Genomic DNA, 24,559 nt, shown 5'->3' with positions numbered 1-24,559 from the left:
GATCAAGATTTTTTGTGGGGCAGGTGATTTACGTTGTCGATGGTTATGAAATTTCATTTCTTAGAAAGAATTATGCAAATGGAAAGATATTTACATTTCCCTCAAAGGAAGAGAAATGTTGAGTAAAGAAGACCAAATTGAAGAGAAACTAGCTGCACCTACTATAGATCACAGAATAAGTACCATTTTCCCTACCCAATCCCCAGTGCAGAATAAAACTGTTAATTTTCCAGTGAAAGTGTCATTCTGTTACTGTTAAGTATCATTCCATTACCAGCAACTTTTTTTTGTTAGTAAAATATTAATTTAATGCATTTATCTTCTATGCCATTTTGTTTCCAATATATTCCTCGCCACAATATAATTTTTGTGAACTTTTATAGCAAACGGGTGAGCTGAATTATTGGTCCATTATAAATGAGAACAATATGCATGTCTGAATTAGGCCTATGTCATTCCATTACAAAAAAGTTTATTTTACATCAGCATCATTATTTGAATGAGACTTAAACAATTAAATTAAATAAATTGTGTTCCTTTGCTTATGAAAAAAATACAATTTTAATTTTTTTGTCTTTCATCATGATTCTTGATCTTTTCTATGCTGAAAGTGTAAAAACAATCACCAAGTGTCATTCTGTTACTCATGGAACCACCCTTTAGCAAGTTGTCGCTGAACCATTTTTCCTCCAATTAATACTATTTATAGCCCAGTCCTAATTCAGTTGCTATATTTTTTGTGGAGAGCAAGCATAGCCATGTGTCTGATCAACGGAATCCTAAAACTGTAGTCATCATACACCCCAATGTGCAAATTTCTGTAACTGTCTGAGTTAGCATCATAAACTATCTCACTGCACCACACTTCCTACCACACTGCTTGAACAATCACATACCCATCATTTCCTACAAAATGTTTCACCTGCATTGTTCGAAGATGTCTCCCTAGTTATCCACAAAAGAATGTGGCTGCAGCACGCACGCTGAACTCTATCAACCACCATCTCGGTGCTATATTTATTCAGCTCAGAATTGGATGAGGGAGCCCTATTGCCTGGCATGTGCAATTATGATACCAGACCAAGAGAAGAAGATAAATCCAGATGTAGATGGAATTAGGATGAAGCAACAAAGAATAATTAATTGAGGACAGTGAAGTAGCAAGCCATGTTCATGTTCTTATCTTCTTAATTTTGCTTTCCAGTCTGCCAAGTTTTCTATTTTAAAATGCTTAGCGAAGCATCTCCTATGTTCTGTTGAATTTTTGCATACTTCCACCAAGTTGCCCTGTATGTGCACACCTTTGTGTAGGGATTACGTTTCCAGCAAACGCATATACTAACTGATTACAAAGCCATCTTCACATGTGAAGGAGCTACCTTATAGCTTCATTTTATATTTGCAACTACTTTAAAAAACTTTCTGCCATGGACAAGTCATATTCTCTCAGATTTATTCATTTTCCAATTATATCTCGTGTATTCTGCACATTTCCTTCTCTTTCCTTTGCTAGTTCTGTCCACCATCCCCTCTACCATATTTTAAGTTCTTGTTGGCCCTACATTCTTTCCTCATCTCAGACCTATTAGTTACTGACACTCCAAATATTAAAGATAGCTAATATGTTCAGTTTCCCAAATTTCAATATTAATTTATTTCATGCTCTCGTGATGTCTCTCCACTGATCTGGGAACTTTCATGCTTCCCTTGGAACAACACAATTTCATCCCGTTCCCTCCTCCTTCATTTCAGAGGACATAAACACTTGTTCCAAGGATTATCATTTATTGGCTGTGCCCATTTCTAAGTCGCACGGAACTTCAGCTTATGACAATTATACTGTCAGTTATCACTAATACAAAATTCTGTATAGAAATGCACTGAGGAAAAGTCGAAGCTGAGCTCAAGCTGGGTGTTCAGTGGTTTGGCTGTGCTTGGCAAGCAGTCCAGTTTCTTCTCCAACTTTGACGTTTACTGTAAAATCGTGCGACATGTAAAATAAGGGGTCATCACTGCACCATGAGTTTCACAAAGAGTATAAAACAATACAGTTATTGGTGGTTTGGTAATGATGTCGCCCTGTCACTGTAAAACTAACGGCTATATCGTCAACAGACACGACAGAAAAAAACGTCAGATGGAGATATCAAATGCACCGAAAATCACGCTAACAAATTTGGCTTCAGACACATTTGCAATAGTAGAAAAAATTTATATAATAATTTTAGAGGTCTCATATCATCATCATGGAAGAAATATAAAAACTACCATTTACAATGGTAAACGGTAGTCAAACCAAGTACTCGAAAGGTAGCTAAAAACTCATACAACCCTCTGCCGGGTGCTACTAACTCTACATGAAACTCAAAATGTTATGTTGCATCTTTCGAAATTAATTGACCTGCAAAGAAGGAGACTCACTATTATATTGCGATAATACGTACTTCAATAACCTTAAAAGATATGCAAATTCCTCTGCAAATCTTCTACAGATGCTTTCGAGCCGCAGAATGACACTCGCGAAAACCCTGACAAACAAGATAAGTGTAAACAGCACGTGTAAATCTTTCACCAGTACTCTGGTACGACACTTGGTGAAAGGAAGCAATAGGGATACAAAAACTGCATTTTCTTATTATTTAATGTAGTATTCCATAAATTATTGTATTTGTTGCTTTAGCGATTAATCTCATCTTGTCCAACAACACAATGGTGGACAATCCAAAGAGCACAGACGTACAAATATTACCATAGCAACCGAAGTTGAAATATAAATACAGAGAGGTCACGTAGGAGTTTATGACAGAAGAGGGAAGTGATATTTTTCTTTTTTTCTATTCGGGTGAAAAGTAATACTTTTTTTCTTTTAAATGGAAGGTTTGCCTCTTCTACCAGGATACACATTCGGAGATCCTACGGTGAGTTACAAAGACGAAAACTTTATCATTACATAGCGTTTCTTCATTAATACTGATTAACACATCATGGGAGGTTAATACTATTATTTTCCAACTCTTAGAACGATTTCAACACTTTATGCTGAATCAATAAAACTGAATTTCATATCTTCGTTTATCATTTTTCTCGTAGACTTTGTAATTTGTTAATGTACGCCTGTAGGATTCGGGACCATATTAGCTACCTTTCCACAGGACTACGCAGTTTGCGTATTAGCCTCGTTTAGACAGAAGCGAACACTAACTAACGTCCAAAAGCAAACGAGAATTATCTCTGGTGTTGTAAATTTTAGGGGGTCACGTGAGCAAACGGCATTCGGTGGTGTTCGGATCGCATTCGCCTCTGGTCGTGTTTCGCTGATTGCCAGACTTTTAGCAAACCATCAAAGCCAGCTCACGTCCTCTCCAGCTCCTCTAGCAGATAAAGAAACCTTGTCTAGTATTGTTGTTGACATTATTTGCGTGAGCAATGGAGAGGTCTGAAGAGAATTAATGTTGCTGATACCAGGATATAAATATCATAGTTGATTTTGAAATCCAAGAGACACACAACACAGATGCCGAAGGAAAAGAAATATGATTGGTAGAAAATTGTCGAGCACTCAGTGACCATAGTGGGACGTGAGAGAGAAAGACTATACATTCACTATGTTCTTTTCGTTAAAAAAAAGTAAAACAGATAATACATTTCCCTGAAGTAAACAAGTACGAATATGAATACACAATCCAGATTACGACTAAAAAATTATCATTCGTGTTGCTTACGTTCATGGTAGCCTTTATTACACAGTTCATGTGTCATTGCTATTTTAGAGGTTTTTTATGCAATGTGGCATGCCCACAATACAAATTGTGCGACCATAATGTGGATGTTGAGTGTGCTTTGTACTAGCGATGTTAGTGATAGTAATTGCATGATTATTGCGACACTTGCCCTCATAAGCACAAAGACCAGTGGCATGTATTTAGTACATGCAGGGTAAATGTCAAGCTGCCTAAGTGTCCCCACTTGACCCTCCCCAATTCTGCTGAAACTCTTATAGGATCTACATACAGATCTCACATGAAGTCACTCCGAATTACAGCACAATAAGTAGTATGGAGGGGAGGGAAGGGGTGGCAATGCTTTTGTAAATGGCATTTTTCCATATCCCGACAAATATGAATCAGTCTCCACTTTTCGAAGGAAAGACCGATGCCAGTCGCAATCGGGTATCAAAATAATTCGATGATGCAGAATGAAAATCTGTGCTCGACCAGGACTCGAACTAGGATCTCCTGCTTAACCTGACTGATTGTCTTAACAGCATAGGACATCTGGACACGCTTCCCTTCTGGCAAAATGGGTCGATTCTAGTGTCCGATACCACCCGTCGGCTTTGACCAATGACGTAATATGTGATGTTATTTGGTTTGTGGCGCAGATTGCTGTCGACGAACGTTAAATGATTTCTCTGGATTTCCTCGTTATGCGAGTATATTAAAACTTCGATGTTGATTGTTTTGTTTTCATTTCGTAATTTGCTTTCGGCATGAAAGTAGTCGTGATTTATAAGTAGTCGTGATTTATAAAGTCTTGATGGATGAGTCACTTGTTTTTACTGCTAAAATTCTACTTCAGAAAATGAGTGACCGTAAATCAACTATGAAATTTTTGCAATCATTGGACGTCATTGCTGAATTTTGCAAGCACAGTGTCTGTGGAAATTATATGCTTTTGACGAAGGTTGCGTCATCACGAATTTCCGACGAATACATGTGGAGGTGCAGAAAAAATAACATACGGAGATCCATACGCAGGGGACGTGGTTCGAAGGATCAAGGCTGAATTTAGAAGTAATTGTCTTGCTAACCTACTATTTGTGCTATGAATAATCTTGCAAATCTGTCATGCACGCAGCAGGGGTTTCGTGTGGCACAGTAATCGACTGGTTCTCGTTTTGTAGAGACGTCTGCGGGGAATTTATAATGTATAGCGGGTCATTGGGGGAGGGGGGGGGGGTGCAGGGGTTATAGTCGATGTAGATGAGTCACATTTTGTAAAGAGAAAATATGAAAGGGGGAACGAGGTTGTTGGGCTTTGGGTTTTTGGAGTAGTAGTTTCTGGAGAAGATTGTGCTGATGTATTTAGGGTTGTACCAAATCGGACAAAGGAAGTCTAGACATGGAAGAAGATTCTGTAACTGGGTTTGCTTCGTACAAGGGGTTGCGTGAAAGGGGTTATCACCGTTTGGTCGTGAATCACAATATTCATTTAAAGATTATAAGATGAGGGCATGTACTAATACTGTCGAGGGGTATTGGGGATCTGTAAAATCTGTTGTCGGGCGGGGAAAGAGAAGGATTTCAGTGTTGCAAGGCCATTTACATGAATACTGTTGGAGGAAGATTATTCCTAAAGGTTACTGTTTATTTCTTGCATTTATGAAAGTAGTCAGCAAAATGTACAAGCCTTGTTTCGTTTGTTAGTTACGTGTTGGTGGGTCTGATACTTTTTTCTTGTTTTACATTGCGATTTTTATATTACTGTATTGTGCGAGTGCTACTTTTTTCGTTTCTCTGGAGAGAGGTTTTTCTTTCGTTTTAATATTTTCTGGTTACAATGGTGGGCCGAGGGATATTGCTGTGTCTTTGCTGGAGGGTTTATGTGATTGACTCGTGGTTTCATTTTTTTTATTATTTTAAAAATTAGCGTCTGATTGAGGGTGGGTGGTAGGGAAGAACTGATTTGGAGGTACCTGATTTGTGCCTGGCAGTTTGTGTTTCTTATTATTTTTTCATTACTTATTCTGGATTTTGCTTCTTTCGTTACAGTTTGACCTTCTAACATTATTATTTCTTATTATGTGCTTATTACATGCTTGACAGCCTCGATCTTTGACTCCTTTGGAAGTTCATATGCAGTAAGTTTATTTTTATGGAGCCACTTTTATGTTTTCCTTTTCGATGTTTTTGCTAAACTGCTCTTAATTTTACTTTCTTTCCTGATGTATCAGTTTTACTGAGTGTTGTTTTGGAACTACTGTATATGGTCTGACTTTTGTGTAGTATAGTTATCGGTTCCAGGGTTTGGAGATTTTTTGCGTTTTATTTCTTTGCATGTGCAATACTGTGTGTAAAGAGTTTCATTTTGTGAAAGTCTAGTCATATTCTGTAGTTCACTAACAAGATCATTTTTCAAGCAGGTTTCTAATATGTTATAAGATTTTTGCGTAACAAACAGTAATATTGGAATCGGTAACTAGAAATGACCTCCTACATAGGTTGGTTCTAGTTACCGATTCCAACTATCCGACGGTTCATTAATTAGATCGTGTTTGCAGTTCGTATGGAAAATATAATATAATATATGCACTCGTAATTGCTCTTGTGTTCTTATTTATTTCAGTCATCTTCAACTCATTTAAATGAAACTCGCGCGTAGATAACAGTAGCGTCAAATGTATTATTTTATGGCATGCTACATCCGTTCCATTCATATATTGTCCATTGCAGCATCTTAGCCTTACATATGACGTCATTGGTCAAGCTGACGGGTGGTATCGGACACTAGAATTTAACCAACTTCTCAACTTGTCTCTTCCTAGTAGCACAGTCTAACATAACAGTCGTGACACTTCGCCTCGATTTTCTTGCCAACCGCGCCAGCAGCGCCCAGTAACTTAAACTGTGAGTTCGGCGCGATCGTGAAAGTGAATAGTGGTTGTTTATTTAGATTTTTACGATGTTTTACAATCGGGAGCGTTTTTAGCGCAATAAATTGCAGCATAACCAGGAAGAAGACACCACAGCTGTCTTTTTTAGGTTTCCTAAGGATCCTGAGAGGTATATACCACAGTCTAACTGTGGTATATACCATCATGTTACTAAACTGTATCGTCAGGATTCACTTGCAAACTAAATGTGTATTAATGATTAACGTTTCGTTTTAGGAGCAGACAATGGCTAGTTAATAGCAGACAAGAAGACCTTATGAAAAAAGACCCAGTTTAAATGTATAATAATATTAGGTTTTGTTCGCTACATTTCGAACAAAACCCGTTAATGAACGCAGATAATAATAAACTCTTATGGTATGCAGTACCCACACTGTTTGACATCCCAAATAAGCCACCTCAACTGACGATGAAGTGGAAACTGCCACAATGTTTCGACAATCCATCTAAAGCTGTAAAACAGTCCTATTACACACAAGCAACCAGTTCAGTTCTCTATGAATCAGTGCCAGATTCGTGAGAATCGTCAGCACAGACCTGCTTTGACGATGAAGTGGTTACATTAAGTGCAGTTATTCGTGTCTTACAAAATCGTAAAGTTTGATATGTATTTCATTCACGTCTGTTGTTAGTCAATTAATTTTCCTTGCTTCCTTCGTGTGATGACATCATTTTGTTAGCACCTTGTTCACTGACAGATTGTTTGCACATTGTTCAAATATTTGGTTTTGCGTGACATGTAATGTAATCAGCTCATTATAATGTTTTCAACCCACTATTTGGCAGTTGCTTGTTCCACTTAGAATAGTATAAAGACGAAAGTCGTACTTGTGGCAACAGGCGAAAATGACAAACGCAGTAGGTCTACAGAAAGATAAACGAGCTGTCGATCCCTATTGCATGTAAAGATACATGTCTGTACTTCTTACGTGTGAATCTGTGTGTTTATATTCTTTACATATCAATGAGGTAAGCTGCAATTCTATCCAACATCACAAGTGTTTCTTCACGAATATGTTGTAGCTTGCCACTCAATTCATAGTTTTTGTCCATACTTGCGTTTATTTTAGAATTATTTCTAGAAACATATATGCCTTCTGATACTACACAAACCGTTGGAGACAAGAAAATATCTCAAATATTTCGTAAATTACGTAGGAAATGGATGCAAAACAAACATTATAGTTACGACGCGTCTGATGTTCATCTTATTCGCCGCTTGGAGCGCTAGAGTTGCTCCATCTGTCAAACGATAACAACTTTTACAGCAGGGAGTGTCGCGAATGTTATGTTAAACTGTGCTAGTAGCATTTATACTCAATACATCAAACTTGACAGTTCTGCTCATTTTTTATCTACAACAGCATAGTCGCCGAATATGTGCTCAGTGCACAGTACATTTATCACAATTTGTCGAAAAGTAGTAGGTAATCATGTCATGACAAATTTAGATCACGTTTTGGCAGCTTGTATATTACCACAGAATGACTTTCTGATGCTGATTTTTTGTTCATTTGCAGCCAGGCAGCATGTCATAAGGCTGTCCAAATGACATCTTGAGTAAGCGAATGGTAATTTCCAAAAATATTTTCCTATCCAAGCCACGGGCTCCAAACGTTATATATCGAACGTGCGATTCTAAATCGATCACGTTCTTGTGGTGGCGGGTGTTATGATAAATTACTTGTGAGTTGCCAAGAAAAACCAAACGACTTATGTCGGTAGTGAGTGGGATGTCTGGTATCGTACACGTTTCTTCGGCCGATTGCCTCACGTGGAATAATCTAATTCCGTGCTTATGCAATGTAGAAAATTGTTTGAATTTTGGTCGAAAATGTGACATTCTACCAATATTATTGCGTGACATTGGGTGAGTCTACCCAGATTACAGCAAAAAAGGAATTGTTCCCCTAGCATACACATCAAATCGACTTTTCCATGACGACAACATAGACGAGTGAGGTAAGTCGTTTCCTTTGTAATTATAATTATTTTAGTAACGCTCTTCTTTTGTCGTTGCTATAGTGACCACTATAAACACAATAATAAAGCCCACGACCATCGTAACGTGGTCGATGTAGAATCGCAAATTCGATATCTATCGTTTGGACCCAGCGGCTTCAGTAGACAAACATTCTTAGAAATTACGAAGTTATCCAAGACTGAAGTTGATTCAAAAAATGTATTCATGAATTTGTCTGATTTTCAAAAGACTTTACCTCAAAAGGAGTGTCTCGGATTTGCTTTTTCCTCTTTGCTCCAGTTTAAAGTGCCCATAGTGTTTGACCAGTTCAAAAATATGTTTCGACTGCTATTACAAGTGAAGAATGTGTAGGCTTTTTGAATATGCACATTTGAAAGTGATGTAAAATGTATTGAAGCTGCTATTAGCTGCCTTTGTTTTGCTTAAAATAAATAGTAATCTGAAGCCAGGCTCGTCACGCAACAAAAGTGTCGCCAGAGCTAGTGGCATACTGTAGTTGCATGTGTGAACCCCCAGTTTTCTGAGGTGCAACTTAGAAGACACAACATAAGGTTAAGCTTGGCTGTACTTTGTTACGCCTTTCTTTCCATCACTACTCCCTAATGGTTGTTTTTTGAAACACGAGCATTGTGTTGCGGTTATCGTGAAGTAATTACTGCTCTACTTCATCGGATTTCAGTGTGTGTTCATTTTAGCACTGAAAAATGTCAAAACAGTGGTCGATAGGTAAACTTTTGCAGCTTCTGCAACTACAAGAAAACAATTTATGCTTAACTTTGTGAAGCAGTGTGTGTGTGTGTGTGTGTGTGTGTGTGTGTGAGTGAGAGAGAGAGAGAGAGAGAGAGAGAGAGAGAATGTGCATGTGCGCACACACACACACACACACACACACACACACACACACACACACGCACACAGTATTCGCAAACCAATGTGTATATCTATCCCACAATCTTGAAAAATTATTGGATGGCCAAGTAAATAAAGTTAATTCATCACCAAAAAACGAGTTCTATAAACTTTGTAATTCGTGAAACCAAGCACTATACACCAAGCACTGTGTAAGTTCTTGATTACTTGTGGGAAATAGCACCCAAGTGTGATGTGGCAGATGTTAAACTAAAACTTAATTTTTCAAAATGCCTACATCAACGATTACAGTTAAAGCTTGGAAGAGTGATGTGTCCGCAGATGATTATTTACATGCCTGCTGTTGGTTAGTTTGCATTTTCATCTCGAGTGTTATTTCCTTTATAAAATGTGTTTTTGGTTCCCAGTTTATACCTGTGTGAAATCTGTTTTCAGATGTAATATTTGGCTTTATTCTTCCTTGTATTTAATTCTTGTCACAGTTTCTTTAATAATTGTCACAGCTCTAATTCCATAACTTGCATCAGAATATTAAAACGCTCCCATATACACTCCTGGAAATGGAAAAAAGAACACATTGACACCGGTGTGTCAGACCCACCATACTTGCTCCGGACACTGCGAGAGGGCTGTACAAGCAATGATCACACGCACGGCACAGCGGACACACCAGGAACCGCGGTGTTGGCCGTCGAATGGCGCTAGCTGCGCAGCATTTGTGCACCGCCGCCGTCAGTGTCAGCCAGTTTGCCGTGGCATACGGAGCTCCATCGCAGTCTTTAACACTGGTAGCATGCCGCGACAGCGTGGACGTGAACCGTATGTGCAGTTGACGGACTTTGAGCGAGGGCGTATAGTGGGCATGCGGGAGGCCGGGTGGACGTACCGCCGAATTGCTCAACACGTGGGGCGTGAGGTCCCCACAGTACATCGATGTTGTCACCAGTGGTCGGCGGAAGGTGCACGTGCCCGTCGACCTGGGACCGGACCGCAGCGACGCACGGATGCACGCCAAGACCGTAGGATCCTACGCAGTGCCGTAGGGGACCGCACCGCCACTTCCCAGCAAATTAGGTTGGTTGGTTGGTTGGTTTGGGGAAGGAGACCAGACAGCGTGGTCATCGGTCTCATCGGATTAGGGAAGGACGGGGAAGGAAGTCGGCCGTGCCCTTTCAGAGGAACCATCCCGGCATTTGCCTGGAGTGATTTAGGGAAATCACGGAAAACCTAAATCAGGATGGCCGGACGCGGGATTGAACCGTCGTCCTCCCGAATGCGAGTCCAGTGTCTAACCAGCAAATTAGGGACACTGTTGCTCCTGGGGTATCGGCGAGGACCATTCGCAACCGTCTCCATGAAGCTGGGCTACGGTCCCGCACACCGTTAGGCCGTCATCCGCTCACGCCCCAACATCGTGCAGCCCGCCTCCAGTGGTGTTGCGACAGGCGTGAATGGAGGGACGAATGGAGACGTGTCGTCTTCAGCGATGAGAGTCGCTTCTGCCTTGGTGCCAATGATGGTCGCATGCGTGTTTGGCGCCGTGCAGGTGAGCGCCACAATCAGGACTGCATACGACCGAGGCACACAGGGCCAACACCCGGCATCATGGTGTGGGGAGCGATCTCCTACACTGGCCGTACACCACTGGTGATCGTCGAGGGGACACTGAATAGTGCACGGTACATCCAAACCGTCATCGAACCCATCGTTCTACCATTCCTAGAGCGGCAAGGGAACTTGCTGTTCCAACAGGACAATGCACGTCCGCATGTATCCCGTGCCACCCAACGTGCTCTAGAAGGTGTAAGTCAACTACCCTGGCCAGCAAGATCTCCGGATCTGTCCCCCATTGAGCATGTTTGGGATTGGATGAAGCGGCGTCTCACGCGGTCTGCACGTCCAGCACGAACGCTGGTCCAACTGAGGCGCCAGGTGGAAATGGCATGGCAAGCCGTTCCACAGGACTACATCGAGCATCTCTACGATCGTCTCCATGGGAGAATAGCAGCCTGCATTGCTGCGAAAGGTGGATATACACTGTACTAGTGCCGACATTGTGCATGCTCTGTTGCCTGTGTCTATGTGCCTGTGGTTCTGTCAGTGTGATCATGTGATGTATCTGACCCCAGGAATGTGTCAATAAAGTTTCCCCTTCCTGGGACAATGAATTCACGGTGTTCTTATTTCAATTTCCAGGAGTGTAAATTCAGTTATTCAGCCATGTTCAAAGCTGTGAACTGCATAGAATTTGTGGTGTTCTGTGTGAACAGCAAGTAACTCATGGTGCAACTACAAAAAGCCACAATTTGTGGCGTCATAGAAGTTGCATGTGTGAACCCATTTTAAGGCATAGCCAATACGTTGTACATGGTTGTGTGTGTGTTAAACAGCGAGGTTATCAGTGCCCAACTGGTAGAGCAAAAAAATGTTGTTGTTACATACCTGCATGTGTAGTAAGTTTATGAATATATTTTTTTATTTTTATCAATATAGAAACCACATTTCAATACTAGTACAAGAAAATAATTAATCAGAATATGGAAAGAGTTTTAATTACCAGATAAATTTATTTACAGCCATACCAACCTTGTATGTTATACAATATCTACAAATATGTGCGTACGAATTTTAAACTTCATGCTCCATGCAAACCGAGATATGACTGTCGTTCAGATACGTTTAAAAACTTTATTGACTATTTTAAATAGTAATATAAGTTTTTGAAGCGTATCCATTTGTAAAAGGTTTTAATGCCTTAAAAGGATTTTTTGTTTGGTGGCTTTCACTCGTAAATTTACCCTCCAGATAAGTAAAAGGATTAATTAATTGACATCAACAACTTTGATATTTGTTACTTTCTTCTTTTCGTCATTTCAAATCGATTTTCGCCGTTTAGAGCAGTAGGAGGACATTCTAGACCGAAATTTTTATTTAATTTATTTTAAAACGATTTACGCTTCCACTTTTATTTACTGGAGAAGGAGGTCAGCTGGCTAGGCTAGAGTCAGTCATCTTCTACTATAATCTATTGTAGAGGCCCACCAATAGAAAGTACATTTCGAGAAGCCAAGATTACAGTACAGAATTCACCAAGTTCGTGAAATTGCGGATATTCAAAAGTTCGTTTTGTCCTGTTTTCGTTTGTATTATTGCTTGTCATTACTCATAAGTAGTGCTCAGAAGCCATTTGAGCAGAACAGCCTACTCCATTCTCTCCGATATTTTGTGGCTGTGTGGGAAGTAGCGTTTTTGTATTGTGCATCACACAGTTTTAAGTCTTCTGTTATAATGAAAATGAATCACCTACTGGAAAAAAGTATTTCACTGTTTCTTCAGGTTATCGACAACGCTGGAAAAAACATCACAAGAAAAGGACACACATTACTATCATTTCTGCCACTCGCCAAATCAGCAGCGATGGGGGAGTCAGAAGGACACGGAGATAGGGCTGCTATCCATCTCGAGTATCAGGAGCATCACCATTATAGACTTTGTTCGAAGAGATTTCAGGATGGCAGCAGAGAGTCATAAACTTCACTTCACAGTATTTCAACAGGACATCTCATGGTCATCTTCAGGTGAGCCATCGAAGACTGACAAAGACATTCTCCACTCCACACTATATAGCGCACTGGGAATATTGCCCTGCATGTGTCAGAGTCAAGGTGACAGATGGACCACACCACCCAGCAACAGCGCCCTCACCGGTGAAACTGCTAAAATCAGTCGTCTTTGGCATTGCCGCTCGCTGCAGCCATAGAAGTATTCTGTCGTCTCCGTCTGGAGTAAATCTCAGGAATGACGGGATTCCCACACATTATCCAGCTGGTGGCTGCTGTAGCGGTTCATTACGTTTTATGCTATGCGTATTTCGTGAGATTCTGTTATAATGGAGTCCCAGATGTTGTCGCTGTGGCTAAAATTACTGCTTCGTCATATGCCATTGAATGTCCATTGGAGACACAATGTTCCACAATTGCAGATTCGGTGGATTGCAAAAGGCGAGTGCAATGTTTATGTTCTGTGCAGCGTTCTTCCACTGTGTGTGTCATTTGTCCCATATAGGCCATACCACACTGGAAAGGAATTTTGTAAATTCCCACCTTCCTCAGTAACAAATTATCCCTCATTGATCTAAGCAGGTCCGAAATAGTAGACGGTGGGAGGCAAATCATTTTCACCTGAAAATTACTAAGGACTCTTTGCTATTTTCAAGGAAATATTTCCGACTGCGAGAAGAAAAACTAGGGACTTTACTGGCACGTTCTTCTCTTCATCCACTTCTGTGTTCTTGGTTTTAGGTAAGAATGCACTATTAATTTGCGAGGTAGAGTATTCATTGTCTTTGAACAGTGTCTTTAAATGTGCAACCTCGCTAGGCAAACTATCTCCATCAGACACTGTAGGGGTTCGATGTACAATGCTTTTAAGCACTCTCATGGTTTAGGATGAGTGATGGCAACTTGGAGAGTGTACGTACAAATCAGTGTGATTGGGCTTATGATAAGCAGAATGTCTCAGAGAGACATCACTCTTCTGTGTAACCAAAACATCCAGGATGGAAGTTAGCCACCAGGGGAGACACGGGGCATCCCATGGTGACGCCGTCAGTCTGTTCAAAATATTCTTTGTTAAACGTAAAATAGGTTGCAAAAAGAGCATGCTAAAACAAAGGACTGAGTATTCTGGCATCTTCTTCTGGAGCAGATGTCGTAGAGGATGGGACTCCACGCATTATCCAGCTGGTAGCCACTGTCACAGATCATTAGATTTTCTGTGATGTGTATTTCAGCAGACCATTTTATAATGGATCCTCAAAAAGATGTAGCTGTGGCAAAAATTAATGTTTTGTCATACTCCATTGAAAGTTCGTTGGAGATACAATGTTCCACATTTGCACACTTGCTGGATTCCAAAAGGTGAGTGATACGTTTGTGTTCTGTGCGGTGTTCATCCAGTGTGCATGTTGTTTGTCATATATAGGCCATACCACACTGGTAAGGTATTCCGCAAATCCGACTTCTGCAGTAACAGGCCGGCCGGAGTGGCCGAGCGGTTTTGGGCGCTACAGTCTGGAACCGCGCGACCGCTGCGGTCGCAGGTTCGAATCCTGCCTCGAGCATGGATGCGTGTGATGTCCTTAGATTAGTTAGGTTTAAGTAGTTCTAAGTTCTAGGGGACTAATGACCTCAGAAGTTAGGTCCCTTAGTGCTCAGAGCCATTTGAACCATTTTTTTGCAATAACAAATTATTCTTCACTGATCCCAGCAGTATTAAAATTTTAGATGGTGGGCGGAAAATCACTTTTACCTGAAAACTAACAACGATTATTGCTATTTTGAAGAAAATATTTCCACCGAAGAGAAGAAAAGCTAGTGACTTAGTTGGTGCGTTCTCTTCTTTATTCACTTCCCAGTTCTTGATTTGATGATGTCCTGTTAATTTGCCTGGTAGCGTACCCATTGTCTCTGATCACTGTCCTTAAATGTGACATCTCTTTAGGCAAACTATCTGCATTCGACACTGTATGGACTTTGTGTACAAAGGTGTTAAGCACTTTCATGGTTTGGCATGGGTGATGGCAACTTGAAAAGTATAAGAACAAATCAGTGTTAGTGGGAGTACGATAAGGAGAATGTCCCAGAAAGCTGTCACTGTTCTGTTTAACCAAAACATCCAGGAATGGAAGACATCCATCAGGAATGGGAGACATTCATCTTTCTCCATGGGGCCACACTATGAAAGTGTCATCCACATACCTCCAAAAAACAGTTGGTTTAAGAACCGTTGATTCAAGTGCTCTTTCCTCAATGAGCCACAAGGGGAGACAGATTTTATCAACAGTCTGGGGACTCCACATCTAATTAGTTCCGATCTTTTAGTGGGTTTTGATGTAGTATCTCTTTTTTCAAAGGTACCACTTGCTGATTCCTTGGCACTAATTTGTAAATAGTTTCAGGTGGGCATCACTGCTTTGTTTTGGTACACTCTTTCCTCAACCTAATTTAGGTTCAACCAAGAATATTTTGAACAGACTACATGCCATGGGCAGGTTCTCATCTCCCCTGGTGGCTAACTTTTTTATGGTAAGTTTTGAGGACAGAGTACTTGGATCAGTGGTTTTTAAACCAATTGTTTTTTGGAGATATGTGGATGAAACTTTCATGGTGTGGCCCCACAGAGATTAAAAGTTGATGGAGCTTTCACATCAACTTAACTCTATTCACGAGAACATTCGATATACTATGGAATTAGACAAAGATGGTTGTCTCCCATTCTGTACATCTTGATTATGCAGAAGAGTGATGGCTCTGTGGGACATTCTGCTTAGCCCACTCACACTGATTTGTACTTACACTCGTCAAGTTGCCATTGACCATCCCACACTATGAGTGTGCTTAAAACCCTTGTACATAGAGCCTCTATGGTGTTGGATGCAGATAGTTTGCCTAAAGAGCTTACAATCTAAAGACAGTGTTCAGAAACAATGGATACTCTACCTGGTAAATTAATGGGTCATTTCTAGCTAAAACCAAGAATAGTGAAGTGGATAAAGAGGGGAACATACCAGTTAAGTCCCTAGGTTTTCCTCTCTTCATTGTAAAATTTTCTTCAAAATAGCAAGAACCCTTAGTAATTTCCAGGCGAAAGTGGTTTTCCATCCATCATCTAAGATTCTGGACCTGCTGGGATAAGTGAAGGATGATTTGTCATTGAGGAAGGTGGCAATTTACAAAATTCCTTGCCAGTGCGATGCAGCCTATATAGGACAAACAACACACATAGTGGAATTGTACTGCACTGGACATAAACATTGCTCTCACTTTTTGCAACCCGGCAAGGGTGCAGTTGCAGAATATTGTATTTCCAATGACTTTCAATGAAGTATGACAAAACATTAATTTTAGCCACAGCATCTTTTTGGGAATCCATAATTAAAGGATTCATTGAAATATGCATCATGGACAATCTAATGAATCTTGACGGCAGCTACCAGCTGGATAATGTGTGGAGTCCATTCATCTCCAAGGTTCACTCCAGACAAAGACGCCAGAGTAATCCAAAGGCTGTGGAGAGTGGCAACGCTGAAGACAGCTGATCTTCGCAGTTCCCCCTGTGAAGGCACTGCCATCAGATGGTGTGGTCCATCTTTCACTGCAACTCTGAAGCTTGTAAGGCAATATTCTCAGTGTAATATATTTAGCTCGGCGCAGAGAACGTCTTTGCAGTTCTTCGATGGCTCATCTGAAGATGAATGGCAGGTGTACAGTGGAAATATCGTGGACTGAGTTTTACGACGACCAGCTGTAGTCACGAAACCTCTTCAAACAGTTAATTCACTGAGAAATTTTAAATTTCGAAGGGACCTCCTTGTTCTGACATCCTGACAAGACTCAATTTTTTTCTGATTTTGTAAACTACTGTTATGAGCTTGGTTCAAGTACTGAAGTAGTGCCACTATTAGCACAACGTGTAGATGCAGCCTCAGTTAGTGTTATTTATCTCAACAAATTTATGGTGATAAGGCCATGTTATGTATACTGTATTCACAATGCAAGCACCTTCTAGAACCAGACACATAATTCAATACAATATCAGACTTCTCTGGTAGTAAAGCAGTGTCATGCGGAACAATCGGTCAGTACATATTTGAATAGCGATCTGATAAGACGATTCTTTCTAAACGTAATTCGAACAGTGAGAGCAAGTTAGTAATTGTAGTATATAGGGCGAGAACTGTATAGTGACTTGTACTTCGATAACTTAAGTCTTATTGTCTACTAAGTACCGTATAACAAACTTTCATAGGTTACAAAAATCCCTAAGGATGAAAAGAGAAAGAGTCACTTTTGGATGGTTACACAAAAGAGTGGTCCTTTGTCAGAAAGGACGTACAGTCACTAAACATTGTGTGAGATTTATAGCTGCTTCATATTAGTAACTCACAGAGGTGAGGCAGATGTGAGGCACCACATTTCTACGAAGAACTACTTTAACGACAACTGCAAATTCCATTAGATAAATTAATAGCTTTTTGCGGAGGCATACCAATATCAGCTTTGGCAGGCTTTACCAACACGGACAGCAGAATGTGTTCCGCTAAATTAAAGAAGAACTAGGGGAAAATGGAGAAGGAACTGGATTCCCTGTCCATATTCTCCACAATTCTATATAAGCGATGCTTGAGTCTTAACTGTTGACATTGAAATAATCGTCACAACAATATTTAATTATTTTTCAATACTCACACTAAGGACAGAGAAGCTAAAAGAGTTCTGCTTTTATGTAGACATCAGTCATCAGACTCTTCTATCTCACTCAAAAACAAGATAGCTGTCATTAATGCACACAGTTTAGAGAATTCTAACGCTTTAGATTCTATTAAAACAATTTTTTGACGCCAAAGACAAGCCACCTACAATAATTTAAGATTTTTTCCAGTCCAACCAGTGAAATTTATTTCATGTTTCTACGATCAAATTTGCCTCTGCTTGAATAAAATATAAAAAGTGTAGAGATGAATAAAGTCTTGATAATTGACATAAGACATATATTAATCAACACTCAAGGAAGGCTGAATGAAAGGAAGACTGCCACTTTTATTGGCAGGCAAACCACGACGAATTTGAACAAATTAAAGATTCAGAATCCTAAGCAGGACATAATTAATTTGTTTGGAAACCTGAGGAAGAGTCAATGCCTTTCTATACCATAACATGTGATTACTCAGAGAAATTTGCCATTTATTTTAATACATATCAAGTATTTGACTGTATGAAGCTATCTGAAACCACAGACTGGGTGATGATTGAAAATGCTCTTATATACCAGAATAAAAATGGTGTGAAGATTTCAGGAGACAATTGTTTCCGTGAATATATGTATCTCAAGAGCTTTTTAGAAACCAAACCCAGAAGAACACAAGTCTAAACACTCCGTGGAAGAAAAGTGGATTCACTTTCTTCAGGAAACCGAAAATTGAGAATGAAAATGACAACTGCTGAAGTTATGCAAGTATTTGTGTTCTATTCCTGCACACAACGCCGCAATGGATAGAGCATTTACGTTGATGTCGACCCAGTGGACTGATGAAAGAAATCAACTGCTGCCAGGGACTGTCGAATCAATCTACTTAACTATAGGCTGACCTGCATGGAATTTTATAAATATGTAAAAGCGAAAAAAGACTTGCTAAAAAAGATAAAATCTGCTGAAAAATATGGTGCACCAGTTACTTCTGTCACAACAAGCTATTGAGTTCCAAATAAAAAGTAATAGTATTAAACAAATTTTTTACTTCATTTCTACACCCACCTCTCAGAGTGTAATGACAAAGTCCCAGCTATATATGGCAACCCTACATGTAGATGACGTTGAGGCTTCCATCATTGATACTGACCTGCATTACGGTTCTTAGACCCAAGGATCGCGTCTGCATTGAAGATGTGTTTACACAAAAAAGTAAAAGTTGTATATTAGAGCAATGACTTTATCAGTGACGAAATCTTTCCAGAAACTGAACGTATTTTAATGGCGAGATCGACTGGGAATGAGAAGCTATTAGATTTATGTATTGGTCTGTGGGAAGAAAAAATGCGCTGCGGCTGTTTACACATCCACATGGATACTGTGCAGATCACATTTAAATGCCTGTCAGAGGGTTCATAGAACCACCTTCACAATTCTCTATTATTCCAATCTCGTATAGCGCACGGAAAGAACAAACACTTATATCTTTCCCTTATTTTATCGTGGTGATCGTTTCTCCCTATGTGGATCGGTGTCAATAAAATATTTTCGCATTCGGAGGAGCAAGTTGGTGATTCGAATTTCGTGAGAAGATTCCATCGCATCGAAAAACGCCTTACTTTTAATTAAGTCCAGCCCAAATCCAGTATCATTTCTGTGACATTCTCTCCCATATTTCGCGATGATCCAAAACGTGTTGTCCTTTTTTGAAATTTTTCGATGTACTCTGTCAGTCCTATCTTGTAAGGATCCCACACCATGCAGCAGTATTCTAAAAGAGGATGGACAAGTGTAGTGTAGTCAGTCTCCTTAGTAGATCTGTTACATTTTCTAAGTGTCCTGCCAATAAAACGCAGTCTTTGATTAGTCTTCTCCACAGCATTTTCTATGAGTTTCTTCAAATTTAAGTTGTTGATAATTGTAATACCTAAGTATTTATTTGAACTTACGGCTTTTAGATTAGACTGACTTATCGTGTAACTGAAGTTTCATGGATTCCTTTTAGCACTCATATGGATGACCTCACACGTTTCATTATTTAGGGTCAACTGCCAATTTTCGCACCATTCAGATACCTTTTCTAAATCGTTTTGCAATTTGTTTTGATCTTCTGATGACTTTATTAGTCGATAAACGACAGCGTCATCTGCAAACAACCTAAGAGGCTGAGCCAGCCGCGGTGGTCGTGCGGTTCCAGGCACTCCAGTCCGGAGCCGCGCTGCTGCTACAGTCGCAGGTTCGAATCCTGCCTCAGGCATGGTTGTGTGTGATGTCCTTAGGTTAGTTAGGTTTAAGTAGTTCTAAGTTTAGGGGACTGATGACCTCAGCTGTTAAGTCCCATAGTGCTTAAAGCCATTTTTGCTGCTCCGTTTGTCTCCCAAATCGTTTATATAGATGAACAGCAAAGGGCCTATAACGCCAGATATCACTTCTGTTTTACTCGATGGCTTTCCATCAATTACTACGAACTGTGACCTCTCTAACAGGATATCACAAATCCAGTCACATAACTGAGGCGATATTCGATAAGCACGCAATTTCACTACAAGCTGCTTGTGTGGTACAATGTCAAAAGCATTCCTGAAATCCAGAAATACGGAATCGATCTGAAATCCCTTGTCAATAGCTCTCAACACTTCATGTGAATAAAGAGCTAATTGTGTTTCACAGGAGCGATGTTTTCTAAACCCATGTTGTCCGAGTGTTTAGAGGTAGAAGAAGCTATTAGGTGAGAACTAGGTCACTGGGTATGAGAAGATTTTAGATTTCTTTATCGGAGGATGGGCTGAAAAAACAAGCGCTTCAGTAGTTTCGAGGTAAAAGAAGCTGTTAGGCGAGAATGTGAGCAAACACAGAAAAGACAGCCATGGAATCAAAACCTAATAAATTTTTCCATTCAAATGTGCTTGTGTGCGTCATAAAAAACGGAGAAAGAACAAAAAGGGGCTGGATTAAAGAAAAGCAAGCTTTATTCTGCTTTGCTTGACTAGAAGGGGACAACACAGCAATGAAATTGTTTTAATTTTTTCAGAGTTATGGTATGCAATTTCCTGAGTGTGTTTAATTCACTAACATTACAGAGTTTTTATATTGGCTGCACAGTTACATGGCAGGGCACTATGCAGGTGAGCTGGTTTAGATTCCCAACTGACAACAAATTTTAAAGAAATGTACATTTCCATGAGCATTTCTGTGAAGCGTAAAATACATAAAAATGGAAAAAAAGGTTGTGTTCAAGATTGAGAAACGCTGGTTCTCTTTTTGGTCATTATTTATTGCTTTTTTTTCGTTCAGTAAAGATATCTATATTATTCAAACAAAAAATTCATGAAGTATATAGTAATTAACACATATATAATTATAATTTATGAAGAATACACATCTTCTTATTTATAATTACATATTGCTTGCAAAATTCCAGTTTTTATTACAAATATAAATCCTCAACTATCGATTTTTATAAAAATTGTTAATAAAATGAAAAATTAGATATTCTTTATTTGTACTGTGTCCGTTGCTCTATACCACATATGAGGTCTCACATGAGCCAGTGTAATAAGCATAGTAAATACTAAAAACGTGGGAAACAAGAATTTTCATATGGTTGAGCACACCATACAAATGCTGTATTTTATCGCATTTTCCCCACAACTTATATGCAATTTTCATAAAAACAATTATTAGATACATGTGAATAAGCATTTTTTGTAGAATTTTATGTTTAAATGATGTAGATATTCCAGCTGAACGAAAACAAACGACTGAAACGAGACCCGAACCAGTGATTATCAGTCTCTAAAGTAATTTTTTAAAACTTTGTATGTGTTTTACCCTTTACAGAAATACTTGTAGAACATGCATGTTTCTTTAAAAATTTAATTGCCTGGGTATTGAACTTGTGCCACATACAGTGCAGTCAAGCATTGTTCTGCAGAACTACATGGCTCATCAAATTAGTGATGTAACTGTAATGAATTAAGCATGCTCAGAAAAATTCAAAGTAAATTTTTTTTCGAGAATTTTTGAGAGTTGCATCTGTACGCTATGGGATATTGATGTTTGAGCTGTGGACTTCCTATACCATAAACATAAAAATTCAAAAATTGGTGTGTGATCTATTAAGTCTGATTTGGCTGTAGGTTGTGGCAGGGCTTATCAAGAGCGTGGAAAAAGCTAAAATAAAAAGTGGGTGAACATCAAAACAGCGCTACTCTTAAAACATCCAGCTTAGAAGGAGACAAAATAGAAAATACGCTAAATAGTAGCTCAGCTATAGAAGATCTTTCAGACCAAAACAGTGTGAGAGAAGAGCGCTATTGCATCTAAATGTTGCAGCAATTAATCAAAGCCAGTCCTTTTTTTTATTATTGGAAAAGGTGTAACTTTGAAAGATGAAAGTGACTTATTTGAAACCATCGAAGTGGCAATTTTCGGGGGTCCTAGAGTTTTTGATGGTTATGAAAGAAAATTTTAGCAAATTTGAAATGTCGCAATAAGGAGGAAAATGCATGATTCATTCATTTTCTGTCATATAATACTCAGACTGAATTTACTGAAATAGCTCCAGGTTTTTTTCTACTGACTACTTTAACAGAAGTAAAACGTGACAAATACTTCTCTGTTACGGCAGATACGGCTCCCAATGAAGACCAAAAAGAGCAAAATGTTCCTGTACTGCACTACATTGCTCACAGTGAAGAAAATCAGTAGAGAATTAGAACACGTTTTCACGCCTTTCTTGATGTGACCAGAAGCCTGGCCAGTCAGTCACTAAAACGATTTATGATGAGCTTATGGCTTTCATACTGTCATCGACCCGAACAAGACAACGGGAGTTATATGAGTGGCATCTATTAGGGAGCTCAAGTGCATATATTAAAAGAAAATCCACTACAGTTATAACGAATTTAACTATAAAGAATGCTGCCATAGACAATGTGATGGGCACATCTGGTTTCTTGTGAAACTACATGAGAGCTACGGAAGAGCTTCAGGATGAGCTCAGTGCAGAGAGAGACAGGGTACGTCGGAATTGGGTGGATGCAGTCAACGTTGCTGGTTGTGATGGTGCTGCAGCACGTGTAGTTCTTCCTCAGTTTCATGAGTTCTTCCTGTTGAAGATGGATGTTTGTTGTGTGCATGTTGAAATAAAACTGTTGTAGTTTTTGAGTGTGATCGATGGTGTGAAGGCAGTACTGAACGAACTGGTGGTCACCAGGCATTGCCATAAATGGCAGAAGCTATTGTATAATATAGGCAGCTCTTTTATGAATGGCTACTGTGGTGGCATGGTTTATGAGACCTGTGACATAACATCTGCTAACAGTGTGAGGCAAAACACTGCCATACAAATCAGGAACGAAATGGAAGTATCAAAGGAAGCCTGCTCCAGGTAATAATTCACCAACACCTTCAACAATGAATGTCCAGGTGAAAACATTAACAAACCCAAGGTCCAGTGTGCAAGTCCGAGATCCATAGACTGGGATTATCTAATTGTTTGCTGTGCGAAGCTGGACATCTGAGCAGGCAGGCCTCAGGGGTGAAGAAGAGGGTGGGTGGTAAAGTACTGACTTCCAAACTGGAGTCAACAATTTAGCATTGGCCACTGATGTGGTTGAGAATGAATAATCTGTTGTGCTGGGAGCAAATGGGAGAAAGCTGGCATAATTGTTCCAAGTGTCTAGGCAGCTTAGATATTCTGTGGGGTTCAATGCACCTCCTGCGAATGTGGCAGCCAACAGTTGTAGTGGAGTCATTGAGTCTGGTGTGGTTCCAACAGGAGTGGTTCTGCACAAGCAGGTATGGCATGATTGGCAGGTGGGTGGGGTTTGTTGTTGTCACTATGGTCACATCCAGTGACATCAGGGTCAGTGGAGGTAGGGAAAGGTGAGCTCAGCTTGTGATAACCAGAAGGAAAATTTTGCCCCCACTGCAGTTACAAGTCTAGTCGAACGCCATTGTTGTCAGCGTCAAGAACACTGCCAGTGTTGAATGATAAAGAATATTCTGTGTTGTGTCAGCTAGTGTGGGAGTTAGCACTGACACAAACAAAGAACGAGAGAAGTTGCAATGGGTGGTGGCAGAAATCGAACATCATCTGGACAGAACACTTTCTAATTAATAGAAAACTTTATTTCTAACAAGAAAAGAAACTTAACAGCTCTTGATTCTTGTGCTTCCTGCACCTCCTACATACAAGTACTTTTGCCACTATTACTACTCGCGGAATGTAGGCTAAGTAAAGTCTTCCTGTTTCTCTCTACTGATGCTCTCAAAGTCTGCGACCAAATTGGCCTGACCAGTGATGGGTGGCTGTTAATTCAGAGTGACAGGGGTTGCTGAACTGTTTCTTCCTGGACATGTGCCACTGCCTCCTCCTTCCATTGGCTCGTGAGTCAGCACTTTCTTGATGCTGTTTTGCAGTACTGTGCTGGTCAGCCTTATGCTTTAGGGCTGCACATTCTGTATGCTGATTTAGTCATACATCAAATGGCTCTTGGTCATAGCATGGGAAGTGGAATTTGTGTGGGCAGCTTGACAATCCAAAATATCCATAGGGTATGGTCAGGCAGGTGGTGTATATCAATTAGAGTGTGTAACCGACACCATAGTTGTGATAGAATCCTGTCCTTTAATTCTTCAACACAGGTGATGAGGTGTAACTGTCCCTCCAGGGAGTAGGTGAGGAGGCAGAAGGGTGCTGTTTTAGTGGCCTCATATTTGCAGTCAGAGTGTGAGCTGACAATGATATCACTGACCATACTGCCTGTTCACCTAAG

The 24,559-nt window shown here is 39.9% G+C and overlaps 2 protein-coding genes across 2 annotated transcripts in view; one reads left to right on the top strand and one right to left on the bottom strand.

Moving 5' to 3' along the window:
• Positions 1-2,545, bottom strand: part of LOC126455588 (pseudouridine-5'-phosphate glycosidase-like) — a 135,764-nt gene extending 133,219 nt beyond the window's left edge. The window contains exon 1 of the mRNA XM_050091346.1: positions 2,445-2,545. The gene's annotated coding sequence lies outside the window, so the exon portion shown is untranslated. The remainder of the gene's footprint in view (positions 1-2,444) is intronic.
• Positions 2,546-2,798: 253 nt separating this feature from the next.
• LOC126457283 (EF-hand domain-containing protein 1-like) overlaps positions 2,799-24,559 on the top strand; it is a 185,857-nt gene continuing 164,096 nt past the window's right edge. Inside the window, exon 1 of the mRNA XM_050093451.1 lies at positions 2,799-2,918. Coding sequence (XP_049949408.1) covers positions 2,871-2,918 — 48 coding nt within the window. The 5' untranslated portion in view covers positions 2,799-2,870. The remainder of the gene's footprint in view (positions 2,919-24,559) is intronic.

Source organism: Schistocerca serialis, chromosome 2 (assembly GCF_023864345.2).
Source record: "Schistocerca serialis cubense isolate TAMUIC-IGC-003099 chromosome 2, iqSchSeri2.2, whole genome shotgun sequence".
In the NCBI taxonomy this organism is placed as follows: domain Eukaryota; kingdom Metazoa; phylum Arthropoda; class Insecta; order Orthoptera; family Acrididae; genus Schistocerca; species Schistocerca serialis.
This window is presented reverse-complemented; position numbering and strand designations above follow the sequence as displayed.